The 15,332-nt window shown below is 30.4% G+C and overlaps 1 protein-coding gene across 1 annotated transcript in view; it reads right to left on the bottom strand.

Annotated features, from left to right (window-relative positions):
• LOC143228473 (anoctamin-7-like) overlaps positions 1-15,332 on the bottom strand; it is an 81,154-nt gene that overhangs the window by 23,496 nt on the left and 42,326 nt on the right. The window contains exons 8-9 of the mRNA XM_076459726.1: positions 13,637-14,009; positions 644-691 (exon numbers count right to left, since the gene is read on the bottom strand). Coding sequence (XP_076315841.1) covers positions 644-691; positions 13,637-14,009 — 421 coding nt within the window. The remainder of the gene's footprint in view (positions 1-643; positions 692-13,636; positions 14,010-15,332) is intronic.

Raw genomic sequence — 15,332 nt, 5'->3', positions numbered from 1 at the left:
ATCAAACTTTCTGTTCATTCATTAAATGTGTCCCAAGAGGTGTCGTGAACGATTCGAGTGCCTTCGCTTTGTCTAGTTTACCATTTCAAAACTTGGAACAACTATTGTAGATAGTCCTTCAGTTTCATTGCGCGAAATTGGACAAACAAATACAACCACTTTGTTTAATTATAGTATCATAACAACCACGTTATATTATTGTACCATACCTACCATGTATTATAACTGACTATAACTACTGTGTTTTATATATTATATTATAGCTACTGTGTTTTATATATTATATTATAGCTACTGTGTTAAGGACTTTTTTAAAGTAACTGATTTTAACCATCCTATGAATAAACTACAAATGTATTTCATGAATGATTTTAGTTTTAATTGACTTACAAAATAATTAATCGACGTTTGACTGCCTCGACTGTACTTGTCTGATTTTATTAGTCAAGTTTTATTTAATTCATCTATTGGGGCGGATAACAAAACTTGCTTTGTCGTTTTTGACTGGCTATATGCTAGTACATTGGAAGACAGGGATGAAATATTCATGAGTATACAAGGATGCAATCTATATGTAAATAAAAAACAGGTATGAAGTCTATATGACAGGAACGAGGTTTTGATTATATTAAGGTAAACTTACTGAGTGGAATTCGAAGATCCTGTCTCCATATTGTTCGTATCGCTGATCCTGTAGATAATAAATACATTTTTAAATTATAAAAGTAAACTATAAGGAACATTACAAAACGTTTAGAGGCTGTAAAGAAAATATACTCATAGATTATTAGCTATGATAGTGTAACGGTTACCTGTGTGGTCAGTTATCCGTGTTCATATAACAACTACTTGGTTGTTCAGTTAGCGGTGTTCACGTAACAGTTACCTATGTGGTCCGTAAGCTGTGATTACGTAATAGTTACCTGTGTGGTCAGTTATTCGTGTTCATATAACAACTACTTGATTGTTCAGTTAGCTACGTTCACGTAACGGTTACCTGTGTTATTAGCACAGCAGCTTCTGCCATGGACAATTAAGGTCTTCTATTTAGAACATCTGTCACAAGACTAAAGTAAAATATGGCTAAACTAATATTAATAATAAAAAATAAATTACAGGACACCAAGATACAAACAATAAAAACGTTTGTTTACTAATCTAAGAAGCTATGGTTATACGTAAAGTAAATGTACAATAATACGTCAGCCCTATGTTCACAAAAACTATTATTACAAAGGAACTAAATGAAACGTTCTTGTCTTGTTACAACACCTGTGGTTTTACAGAAGTTAATAACATTAATATAAGTTTTTAATAAGACTATTGTTAACCCTAAATTTGTTTGTCTCCTTATAACAGCTATCCTGTATTCCAAGGCTAGCTTGAGGTGAAACAGTATTGTCAACCTAACACCGACAGATGTGTAGTGCTCGAATACTCTCTTAACCTGTGCTATATATTATTGTTCACAAATTACAAAATATACAACTAAATATAGTTTTTCTCACAAATGAGTTTTTACAGTAAACTCAAAGTCTGCAGGACAAGAAACTTTAATTCTATTATCTAAATATTGTGTTGATAACAAGTGTTTGTATGTATCTAGTGTTAGCACAGATAACAAGTGATTCTACGTATCTAGTGTTAGTATTGATAACAAGTGATTGTATGTATCTAGTGTTAGTATTGATAACAAGTGATTGTATGTATCTAGTGTTAGTATTGATAACAAGTGATTGTATGTATCTAGTGTTAGTATTGATAACAAGTGATTGTATGTATCTAGTGTTGGTATAGATAACAAGTGATTGTGTGTATCTGGTGTTGGTATTAATAACAAGTGTTTGTGTGTATCTGGTGTTAGTATTGATAACAAGTGTTTGCGTGTATCTGGTGTTAGTATTGATAACAAGTGTTTGTATGTATCTGGTGTTGGTATTGATAACAAGTGATTGTATGTATCTAGTGTTAGTATTGATAACAAGTGATTGTATGTATCTAGTGTTAGTATAGATAACAAGTGTTTGTATGTATCTAGTGTTAGTATTGATAACAAGTGATTGTATGTATCTAGTGTTAGTATTGATAACAAGTGATTGTATGTATCTGGTGTTGGTATTGATAACAAGTGATTGCATGTATCTAGTAGTGTTAGTATTGATAACAAGTGATTATATGTATCTGGTGTTGGTATTGATAACAAGTGATTGTATGTATCTAGTGTTAGTATTGATAACAAGTGATTGTATGTATCTGGTGTTGGTATTGATAACAAGTGTTTGCATGTATCTAGTGTTAGTATTGATAACAAGTGATTATATGTATCTGGTGTTGGTATTGATAACAAGTGATTGAATGTATCTAGTGTTAGTATTGGTAACAAGTGATTGTATGTATCTGGTGTTGGTATTGATAACAAGTGTTTGTATGTATTTAGTGTTAGTATTGATAACAAGTGATTGTATGTATCTAGTGTTAGTATTGATAACAAGTGATTGTATGTATTTAGTGTTAGTATTGATAACAAGTGTTTGTATGTATCTGGTGTTAGTATTGATAACAAGTGTTTGCCTGTAACTGGTGTTGGTATTGATAACAAGTGATTGTATGTATCTAGTGTTAGTATTGATAACAAGTGATTGTATGTATCTGGTGTTGGTATTGATAACAAGTGTTTGTATGTATTTAGTGTTAGTATTGATAACAAGTGATTGTATGTATCTAGTGTTAGTATTGATAACAAGTGATTGTATGTATCTGGTGTTAATATTGATAACAAGTGATTGTATGTATTTAGTGTTAGTATTGATAACAAGTGTTTGCCTCTAACTGGTGTTGGTATTGATAACAAGTGTTTGCGTGTATCTAGTGTTAGTATTGATAACAAGTGTTTGTATGTATCAATTGTTTGTATTGATAAGAAGTGTTTGTATATATCTAGTGCTAGTGTACATTGTTACATACGTTGCTAAATATCCTTGCATTGTTACATACTTTACCAAATATCCTTACATTGTTACATACTTTACCAAATGTCCTTGCATTGTTACATACTTTACCAAATAGTCTTACATTGTTACATACTTTTACCAAATGTCCTTGCATTGTTACATACTTTACCAAATATCCTTACATTGTTACATACTTTACCAAATGTCCTTGCACTGTTACATACTTTACCAAATATCCTTACGTTGTTACATACTTTACCAAATGTCCTTGCATTGTTACATACTTTACCAAATATCCTTAGATTGTTACATACTTTACCAAATGTCCTTGCATTGTTACATACTTTACAAATAGCCTTACATTGTTACATACTTTACCAAATGTCCTTGCATTGTTACATACTTTACCAAATATCCTTACATTGTTACATACTTTACCAAATGTCCTTGCATTGTTACATACTTTACCAAATATCCTTACATTGTTACATACTTTACCAAATGTCCTTGCGTTGTTACATACTTTACCAAATAGCCTTACATTGTTACATACTTTTTACCAAATGTCCTTGCGTTGTTACATACTTTACCAAATGTCCTTACATTGTTACATAGTTTACTAAATATCCTTACATTGTTACATACTTTACCAAATATCCTTACATTGTTACATACTTTACCAAATGTCCTTGCGTTGTTACATACTTTTACCAAATATCCTTACATTGTTACATACTTTACCAAATGTCCTTGCATTGTTACATACTTTACCAAATATCCTTACATTGTTACATACTTTACCAAATGTCCTTGCATTGTTACATACTTTACCAAATAGCCTTACATTGTTACATACTTTACCAAATGTCCTTGCATTGTTACATACTCTTTACCAAATATCCTTACATTGTTACATACTTTACCAAATGTCCTTACATTGTTACATACTTTACTAAATATCCTTACATTGTTACATACTTTACCAAATATCCTTACATTGTTACATACTTTACCAAATATCCTTACATTGTTACATACTTTACCAAATGTCCTTGCATTGTTACATACTTTACCAAATATCCTTACATTGTTACATACTTTACCAAATGTCCTTGCATTGTTACATACTTTACCAAATATACTTACATTGTTATATGCTTTACCAAATGTCCTTGCATTGTTGCATACGTTACTAAATATCCTTACATTGTTACATACGTTACTAAATATCGTTGTACATTGTTACATACTTTTACTAAATATCCCTACATTGTTACATACGTTACTAAATATCCTTACATTGTTACATACGTTACTAAATATCGTGTACATTGTTACATGCTTTACCAAATGTCCTTGCGTTGTTACATACTTTACCAAATATCCTTACATTGTTACATACTTTACCAAATGTCCTTGCATTGTTACATACTTTACCAAATAGTTTTACATTGTTACATACTTTACCAAATGTCCTTGCATTGTTACATACTTTACCAAATGTCCTTACATTGTTACATACTTTACTAAATATCCTTACATTGTTACATACTTTTACCAAATGTCCTTGCATTGTTACATACTTTACCAAATATCCTTACATTGTTACATACTTTACCAAATGTCCTTGCATTGTTACATACTTTACCAAATATCCTTACATTGTTACATACTTTTACCAAATGTCCTTGCATTGTTACATACTTTACCAAATATCCTTACATTGTTACATGCTTTACCAAATGTCCTTGCGTTGTTACATACTTTTACCAAATAGCCTTACATTGTTACATGCTTTACCAAATATCCTTACATTGTTACATACTTTACCAAATGTCCTTGCATTGTTACATACTTTACCAAATGGTTTTACATTGTTACATACTTTACCAAATGTCCTTGCGTTGTTACATACTTTACCAAATATCCTTACATTGTTACATGCTTTACCAAATATCCTTACATTGTTACATGCTTTACTAAATATCCCTACATTGTTACATACGTTACTAAATATCCTTACATTGTTACATACGTTACTAAATATCGTGTACATTGTTACATACGTTACTAAATATCGTGTACATTGTTACATACGTTACCAAATATCCCTACATTGTTACATACGTTACTAAATATCGTGTACATTGTTACATACGTTACCAAATATCCTTACATTGTTACATACTTTACCAAATGTCCTTGCATTGTTACATACTTTACCAAATATCCTTACATTGTTACATACTTTACCAAATATCCTTACATTGTTACATACTTTACCAAATGTCCTTGCATTGTTACATACTTTACCAAATATCCTTACATTGTTACATACTTTACCAAATGTCCTTGCATTGTTACATACTTTTACCAAATAGCCTTACATTGTTACATACTTTTACCAAATGTCCTTGCATTGTTACATATTTTACCAAATATCCTTACATTGTTACATACTTTACCAAATATCCTTACATTGTTACATACTTTACCAAATGTCCTTGCATTGTTACATACTTTACCAAATATCCTTACATTGTTACATACTTTACTAAATATCCCTACATTGTTACATACGTTACTAAATATCCTTACATTGTTACATACGTTACTAAATATCGTGTACATTGTTACATACGTTACTAAATATCGTGTACATTGTTACATACGTTACCAAATATCCCTACATTGTTACATACGTTACTAAATATCGTGTACATTGTTACATACGTTACCAAATATCCCTACGTTGTTACATACGTTACTAAATATCCTTACATTGTTACATGCTTTTACCAAATGTCCTTGCATTGTTACATACTTTACTAAATATCCTTACATTGTTACATACTTTTACCAAATATCCTTGCATTGTTACATACTTTACCAAATATCCTTACATTGTTACATACTTTACCAAATATCCTTACATTGTTATATGCTTTACCAAATGTCCTTGCATTGTTACATACGTTACTAAATATCCTTACATTGTTACATACGTTACTAAATATCGTGTACATTGTTACATACTTTACTAAATATCCCTACATTGTTACATACGTTACTAAATATCCTTACATTGTTACATACGTTACTAAATATCGTGTACATTGTTACATGCTTTACCAAATGTCCTTGCATTGTTACATACTTTACCAAATATCCTTACATTGTTACATACTTTACCAAATGTCCTTGCATTGTTACATACTTTACCAAATGTTTTACATTGTTACATGCTTTACCAAATGGTTTTACATTGTTACATACTTTACCAAATGTCCTTACATTGTTACATGCTTTACTAAATATCCTTACATTGTTACATACTTTACCAAATGTCCTTGCATTCTTACATACTTTACCAAATATCCTTACATTGTTACATACTTTACCAAATGTCCTTGCGTTGTTACATATTTTACCAAATATCCTTACATTGTTACATGCTTTACCAAATGTCCTTGCATTGTTACATACTTTACCAAATAGCCTTACATTGTTACATACTTTACCAAATATCCTTACATTGTTACATACTTTACCAAATGTCCTTGCATTGTTACATACTTTACCAAATAGTTTTACATTGTTACATACTTTACCAAATGTCCTTGCATTGTTACATACTTTACCAAATGTCCTTACATTGTTACATACTTTACTAAATATCCTTACATTGTTACATACTTTACCAAATGTCCTTGCATTGTTACATACTTTACCAAATATCCTTACATTGTTACATACTTTACCAAATATCCTTACATTGTTACATACTTTACTAAATATCCCTACATTGTTACATACGTTACTAAATATCGTTGTACATTGTTACATACGTTACCAAATATCCCTACATTGTTACATACGTTACTAAATATCGTGTACATTGTTACATACGTTACCAAATATCCCTACATTGTTACATACGTTACTAAATATCGTTGTACATTGTTACATACGTTACCAAATGTCCTTGCATTGTTACATACGTTACTAAATATCCTTACATTGTTACATACTTTACCAAATATCCTTGCATTGTTACATACTTTACCAAATATCCTTACATTGTTACATACTTTTACCAAATGTCCTTGCATTGTTACATGCTTTTACCAAATGGTCTTACATTGTTACATACTTTTACCAAATGTCCTTGCATTGTTACATGCTTTTACCAAATATCCTTACATTGTTACATGCTTTATCAAATGTCCTTGCATTGTTACATACTTTACCAAATATCCTTACGTTGTTACATACTTTACCAAATGTCCTTGCATTGTTACATACTTTACCAAATATCCATGCTTTACCAAATGCGTTGTTCCTTACAAATTCCTTACATTGTTACATACTTTTACCAAATGTCCTTGCATTGTTACATACTTTACCAAATATCCTTACATTGTTACACTTTTATGTCCTTGCGTTGTTTACCAAATATCCTTACATTGTTACATACTTTACCAAATGTCCTTGCATTGTTACATACTTTACCAAATATCCATTGTTACATTTGTTACATACTTTACCAAATGTCCTTGCATTGTTACATATGCTTTACCAAATATCCTTACGTTTTACATACTTTACCAAATGTCCCATTGTTACATACTTTACCAAATAATTGTTACATACTTTACCAAATACTTTTACCAAATATCCTTACATTGTTACATACTTTTACCAAATGTCCTTGCATTGTTACATACTTTACCAAATATCCTTAGATTGTTACATACTTTACCAAATGTCCTTGCATTGTTACATACTTTACAAATATCCTTACATTGTTACATACTTTACCAAATGTCCTTGCATTGTTACATACTTTACCAAATATCCTTACATTGTTACATACTTTACCAAATGTCCTTGCATTGTTACATACTTTACCAAATATCCTTACATTGTTACATACTTTACCAAATGTCCTTGCATTGTTACATGCTTTACCAAATATCCTTACATTGTTACATACTTTACCAAATGTCCTTGCATTGTTACATACTTTACCAAATATCCTTACATTGTTACATGCTTTACAAATATCCTTACATTGTTACATACTTTACCAAATATCCTTACATTGTTACATTGTTACATACTTTACCAAATATCCTTACATTGTTACATACTTTACCAAATATCCTTACATTGTTACATACTTTACCAAATATCCTTACATTGTTACATACTTTACCAAATATCCTTACATTGTTACATACTTTACCAAATGTCCTTGCATTGTTACATACTTTACCAAATATCCTTACGTTGTTACATACTTTACCAAATGTCCTTGCATTGTTACATACTTTTACCAAATGTCCTTACATTGTTATATACTTTACCAAATGTCCTTACATTGTTACATACGTTACTAAATATCCTTACATTGTTACATACTTTACTAAATATCGTGTACATTGTTACATACTTTACTAAATATCCTTACATTGTTACATGCGTTACATTGTTACATATCGTTTAAATATTGTTACATTGTTGCATTTACCAAATGTCCTTGCATTGTTACATACTTTACCAAATATCCTTACATTGTTACATGCTTTTACCAAATGTCCTTGCGTTGTTACATACTTTACCAAATAGTTTTACATTGTTACATACTTTACCAAATGTCCTTGCGTTGTTACATACTTTACCAAATGTCCTTACATTGTTACATGCTTTACTAAATATCCTTACGTTGTTACATGCTTTACCAAATGTCCTTGCATTGTTACATAATGCATTTTTACCAAATATCCTTACATTGTTACATACTTTACCAAATGTCCTTGCATTGTTACATACTTTACCAAATATCCTTACATTGTTACATACTTTACCAAATGTCCTTGCATTGTTACATACTTTACCAAATATCCTTACATTGTTACATACTTTACCAAATGTCCTTGCATTGTTACATACTTTACCAAATAGCCTTACATTGTTGTTACATACTTTACCAAATATCCTTACATTGTTACATACTTTTACCAAATGTCCTTGCATTGTTACATACTTTACCAAATAGTTTTACATTGTTACATACTTTACTAAATATCCTTACATTGTTACATACTTTACCAAATGTCCTTGCATTGTTACATACTTTACCAAATATCCTTACATTGTTACATACTTTTACCAAATGTCCTTACATTGTTACATGCTTTACCAAATATCCTTACATTGTTACATACTTTACTAAATATCCTTACATTGTTACATACATTTACTAAATATCCTTACATTGTTACATACATTTTACCAAATATCCTGTTACATTGTTACATACGTTACCAAATATCCTTACATTGTTACATACTTTACCAAATATCCTTACATTGTTACATACTTTACCAAATGTCCTTGCATTGTTACATACTTTACCAAATATCCTTACATTGTTACATACTTTTACCAAATGTCCTTGCATTGTTACATACTTTACCAAATATCCTTACATTGTTACATACTTTACCAAATGTCCTTGCATTGTTACATACTTTACCAAATAGCCTTACATTGTTACATACTTTACCAAATGTCCTTGCATTGTTACATATTTTACCAAATATCCTTACATTGTTACATACTTTACCAAATATCCTTACATTGTTACATACTTTTACCAAATGTCCTTGCATTGTTACATACTTTACCAAATATCCTTACATTGTTACATACTTTACTAAATATCCCTACATTGTTACATACGTTACTAAATATCCTTACATTGTTACATACGTTACTAAATATCGTGTACATTGTTACATACGTTACTAAATATCGTGTACATTGTTACATACGTTACCAAATATCCCTACATTGTTACATACGTTACTAAATATCGTGTACATTGTTACATACGTTACCAAATATCCCTACATTGTTACATACGTTACTAAATATCGTGTACATTGTTACATACGTTACCAAATATCCCTACATTGTTACATACGTTACTAAATATCCTTACATTGTTACATACTTTACCAAATGTCCTTGCATTGTTACATACTTTACTAAATATCCTTACATTGTTACATACTTTACCAAATATCCTTGCATTGTTACATACTTTACCAAATATCCTTACATTGTTACATACTTTACCAAATATCCTTACATTGTTATATACTTTACCAAATGTCCTTGCATTGTTACATACGTTACTAAATATCCTTACATTGTTACATGCGTTACTAAATATCGTGTACATTGTTACATACTTTACTAAATATCCCTACATTGTTACATACGTTACTAAATATCCTTACATTGTTACATACGTCACTAAATATCGTGTACATTGTTACATACTTTTACCAAATGTCCTTGCATTGTTACATACTTTACCAAATATCCTTACATTGTTACATACTTTTACCAAATGTCCTTGCATTGTTACATACTTTACCAAATAGTTTTACATTGTTACATACTTTACCAAATGTCCTTGCATTGTTACATACTTTACCAAATGTCCTTACATTGTTACATACTTTACTAAATATCCTTACATTGTTACATACTTTACCAAATGTCCTTGCATTGTTACATACTTTACCAAATATCCTTACATTGTTACATACTTTACCAAATGTCCTTGCATTGTTACATATTTTACCAAATATCCTTACATTGTTACATACTTTACCAAATGTCCTTGCATTGTTACATACTCTTTACCAAATAGCCTTACATTGTTTACATACTTTACCAAATATCCTTACATTGTTACATACTTTACCAAATGTCCTTGCATTGTTACATACTTTACCAAATAGTTTTACATTGTTACATACTTTACCAAATGTCCTTGCATTGTTACATACTTTACCAAATGTCCTTACATTGTTACATACTTTACTAAATATCCTTACATTGTTACATACTTTACCAAATGTCCTTGCATTGTTACATGCTTTTACCAAATATCCTTACATTGTTGCATACTTTACCAAATATCCTTACATTGTTACATGCTTTACTAAATATCCCTACATTGTTACATGCGTTACTAAATATCGTGTACATTGTTACATACGTTACCAAATATCCCTACATTGTTACATGCGTTACTAAATATCGTGTACATTGTTACATACGTTACCAAATATCCCTACATTGTTGCATACGTTACTAAATATCGTGTACATTGTTACATACGTTACCAAATATCCCTACATTGTTACATACGTTACTAAATATCCTTACATTGTTACATACTTTACCAAATGTCCTTGCATTGTTACATACTTTACTAAATATCCTTACATTGTTACATACTTTACCAAATATCCTTGCATTGTTACATACTTTACCAAATATCCTTACATTGTTACATACTTTACCAAATGTCCTTGCATTGTTACATACTTTACCAAATAGCCTTACATTGTTACATACTTTACCAAATATCCTTGCATTGTTACATACTTTACCAAATATCCTTACATTGTTACATACTTTACCAAATGTCCTTGCATTGTTACATACTTTACCAAATGTCCTTGCATTGTTACATACGTTACTAAATATCCTTACATTGTTACATACCTTACCAAATATCCCTACATTGTTACATACGTTACTAAATATCGTGTACATTGTTACATACTTTACTAAATATCCCTACATTGTTACATACGTTACTAAATATCCTTACATTGTTACATACGTTACTAAATATCGTGTACATTGTTACATACGTTACTAAATATCGTTGTACATTGTTACATACGTTACCAAATATCCCTACATTGTTACATACGTTACTAAATATCGTGTACATTGTTACATACGTTACCAAATATCCCTACATTGTTACATACGTTACTAAATATCGTGTACATTGTTACATACGTTACCAAATATCCCTACATTGTTACATACGTTACTAAATATCCTTACATTGTTACATACTTTACCAAATGTCCTTGCATTGTTACATACTTTACTAAATATCCTTACATTGTTACATACTTTACCAAATGTCCTTGCATTGTTACATACTTTACCAAATATCCTTACATTGTTACATACTTTACCAAATGTCCTTGCATTGTTACATACTTTACCAAATAGCCTTACATTGTTACATACTTTACCAAATATCCTTGCATTGTTACATACTTTACCAAATATCCTTACATTGTTACATACTTTACCAAATGTCCTTACATTGTTACATACTTTACTAAATATCCTTACATTGTTACATACTTTACCAAATGTTTTTGCATTGTTACATACTTTACCAAATATCCTTACATTGTTACATACTCTACCAAATGTCCTTGCATTGTTACATGCTTTACCAAATAGCCTTACATTTTTTACATACTTTACCAAATGTCCTTGCATTGTTACATACTTTACTAAATATCCTTACATTGTTACATACTTTTACCAAATGTCCTTACATTGTTACATACTTTACTAAATATCCTTACATTGTTACATACTTTACCAAATGTCCTTGCATTGTTACATACTTTACCAAATATCCTTACATTGTTACATACTTTACCAAATGTCCTTGCATTGTTACATACTTTACCAAATATCCTTACATTGTTACATACTTTACCAAATGTCCTTGTATTGTTACATACTTTACCAAATATCCTTACATTGTTACATACTTTACCAAATGTCCTTGCATTGTTACATACTTTACCAAATATCCTTACATTGTTACATACTTTACCAAATGTCCTTGCATTGTTACATACTTTACCAAATATCCTTACATTGTTACATACGTTACTAAATATCGTGTACATTGTTACATGCTTTACTAAATATCCCTACATTGTTACATACGTTACTAAATATCCTTACATTGTTACATACGTTACTAAATATCCTTACATTGTTACATACGTTACTAAATATCGTGTACATTGTTACATACTTTACCAAATACCCTTACATTGTTACATACGTTACTAAATATCGTGTACATTGTTACATACGTTACTAAATATCGTGTACATTGTTACATATGTTACCAAATATCCCTACATTGTTACATACGTTACTAAATATCGTGTACATTGTTACATACGTTACCAAATATCCCTACATTGTTACATACGTTACTAAATATCGTGTACATTGTTACATACGTTACCAAATATCCCTACATTGTTACATACTTTTACCAAATATCGTGTACATTGTTACATACTTTACCAAATGTCCTTGCATTGTTACATACTTTACCAAATAGCCTTACATTGTTACATACGTTACTAAATATCGTGTACATTGTTACATACTTTACTAAATATCCTTACATTGTTACATACCTTACCAAATATCCCTACATTGTTACATACGTTACTAAATATCGTGTACATTGTTACATACTTTACCAAATGTCCTTGCATTGTTACATACTTTACCAAATATCCTTACATTGTTACATACGTTACTAAATATCGTGTACATTGTTACATACTTTACCAAATATCCTTACATTGTTACATACGTTACTAAATATCGTGTACATTGTTACATACGTTACTAAATATCGTGTACATTGTTACATACGTTACCAAATATCCCTACATTGTTACATACTTTACCAAATATCGTGTACATTGTTACATACATTACTAAATATCGTGTACATTGTTACATACTTTCTTGCAACTCCGACAGAAAATACAATTATTCCAAGCAAAGCAGGCATCCACAGTGACGTAATTAACGTCCCGACCCAACCGAAGTAAAATGCAATTTTTTCACCGAAATAATCACGAACCATGTCCAGGGGCTGACGGTGACGACAAAATCCAGTCCATTGTCGGTGAAGTATGGCCCTCGTGTCTTGGACGGTACGAGGAGGTTCGTAAGTAGCGGGAAACTCAATGTCGTTTGATAACTTCACTGGTGTGACTTGACTCGAGGGCAGAGGTTCCACAGACTTGTCTTCTCGGGATTTGTCGTGCAGTATAAACGCATCCTTGAAGGCCTCTTTCATCAACAGATAAGCTAGCCCTTGATAAAATGTTCATTATTTCGATAACATGTTTTGTTTGTTTTAAAACCTATCATCACATAAAAAAAGTCTGTTACATTTCCGTTTTGCTACGACACAATATTTCTGTTTCATAGAAAATAAATCCGAATTAAGATTATTAAAAGTAAAATAAACACTGAGCTATTTTATAATGTTCCTTATGAGTAATATTGGCAGATGACTTTTAACATTTGTTTTGTTGAGTTAAAATAGACCCTAATTTATCATTTTCAGCACAACAACTGAAATAATGATTTAGAAGGGTAACAAACGTAGCGTTTCTCACAAAGTACCCTATTTTACCTAAGTGTAGCCCTAATTAATTACTTCACACAGAATTTTAACCTATCCTCGTTAAATGTAACCTCCTGCTTCACAAACATAACTGATATTTCAACTTAAAATTAACCGTCCCCTGTTATTACGGTAGTTTCTCGACTGTATTTATTATACAAAATCAATAATTCTCTCTCAGTAACTTTAAAGGTTGTTTCTTCGAATACAAGGACAAATAATTATCCAACTTTTTCATGTGTAGAAGAAATACTTTGATCATCTCTCAACCTGCTTAATTTATTTGGCGAAAGTATGAAACTATGCATCTGGTATATATTAATCGTAACTTATTAAAAACGTATTGATTTAATTTGTAATTTCTCTTTGTATACGTTATCTAGATGTAAAGAACGAATGTCTCTCCATGTGGGTCAGTTCCTTATGCACGGCCATATCTTTAAACCTACAAAATCAAAACTCGAGATAAAAATACAACTTTATGGGGAAAGTAACGCGGACTATGGAGCCGCAGCCTCACAGTCCGTTTAGATCCTGTAAATTAAGATCAAAATGATGAACATAGCCCTTTCTGTCAAACAGGGAGATAAGTCGGTCTCAAATTGAAAAGGCGAGATTTTGTTGTAATGTTTGATCAAAAGGTTGATTATTTACGTTTCTTCTATGAGTTAGGACTTCCAATTATTCCATGATCAAGTTGAAATGATTTATAAAATTCTGTGCTGTTTTTATTTATTCTTTCTTCTACACATACTGACCTACCCCTTAACTCACCTAAGTTTAAAAAGGCTGTTGTTTTCCCTCCAACATGCTCGTACATGCCCTCAACTAAACAGGCCTGTTTTAGCCATTCCTTTCGCTTTACTTACGTGTACTCGCAATTATCACCTATGGGATGATTTTACAAAAAAAGTTTGATATCGACAAATCTTCACTTACTTGACGTTGTACTACAACGAGAGAGAATAAATCAATTATTCATTACATGAAACGATAATAAAGTCAGAATATGTTGCAAACGA

Source organism: Tachypleus tridentatus, chromosome 10 (genome assembly GCF_004210375.1).
Source record: "Tachypleus tridentatus isolate NWPU-2018 chromosome 10, ASM421037v1, whole genome shotgun sequence".
NCBI classification, from domain to species: domain Eukaryota; kingdom Metazoa; phylum Arthropoda; class Merostomata; order Xiphosura; family Limulidae; genus Tachypleus; species Tachypleus tridentatus.
This window is presented reverse-complemented; position numbering and strand designations above follow the sequence as displayed.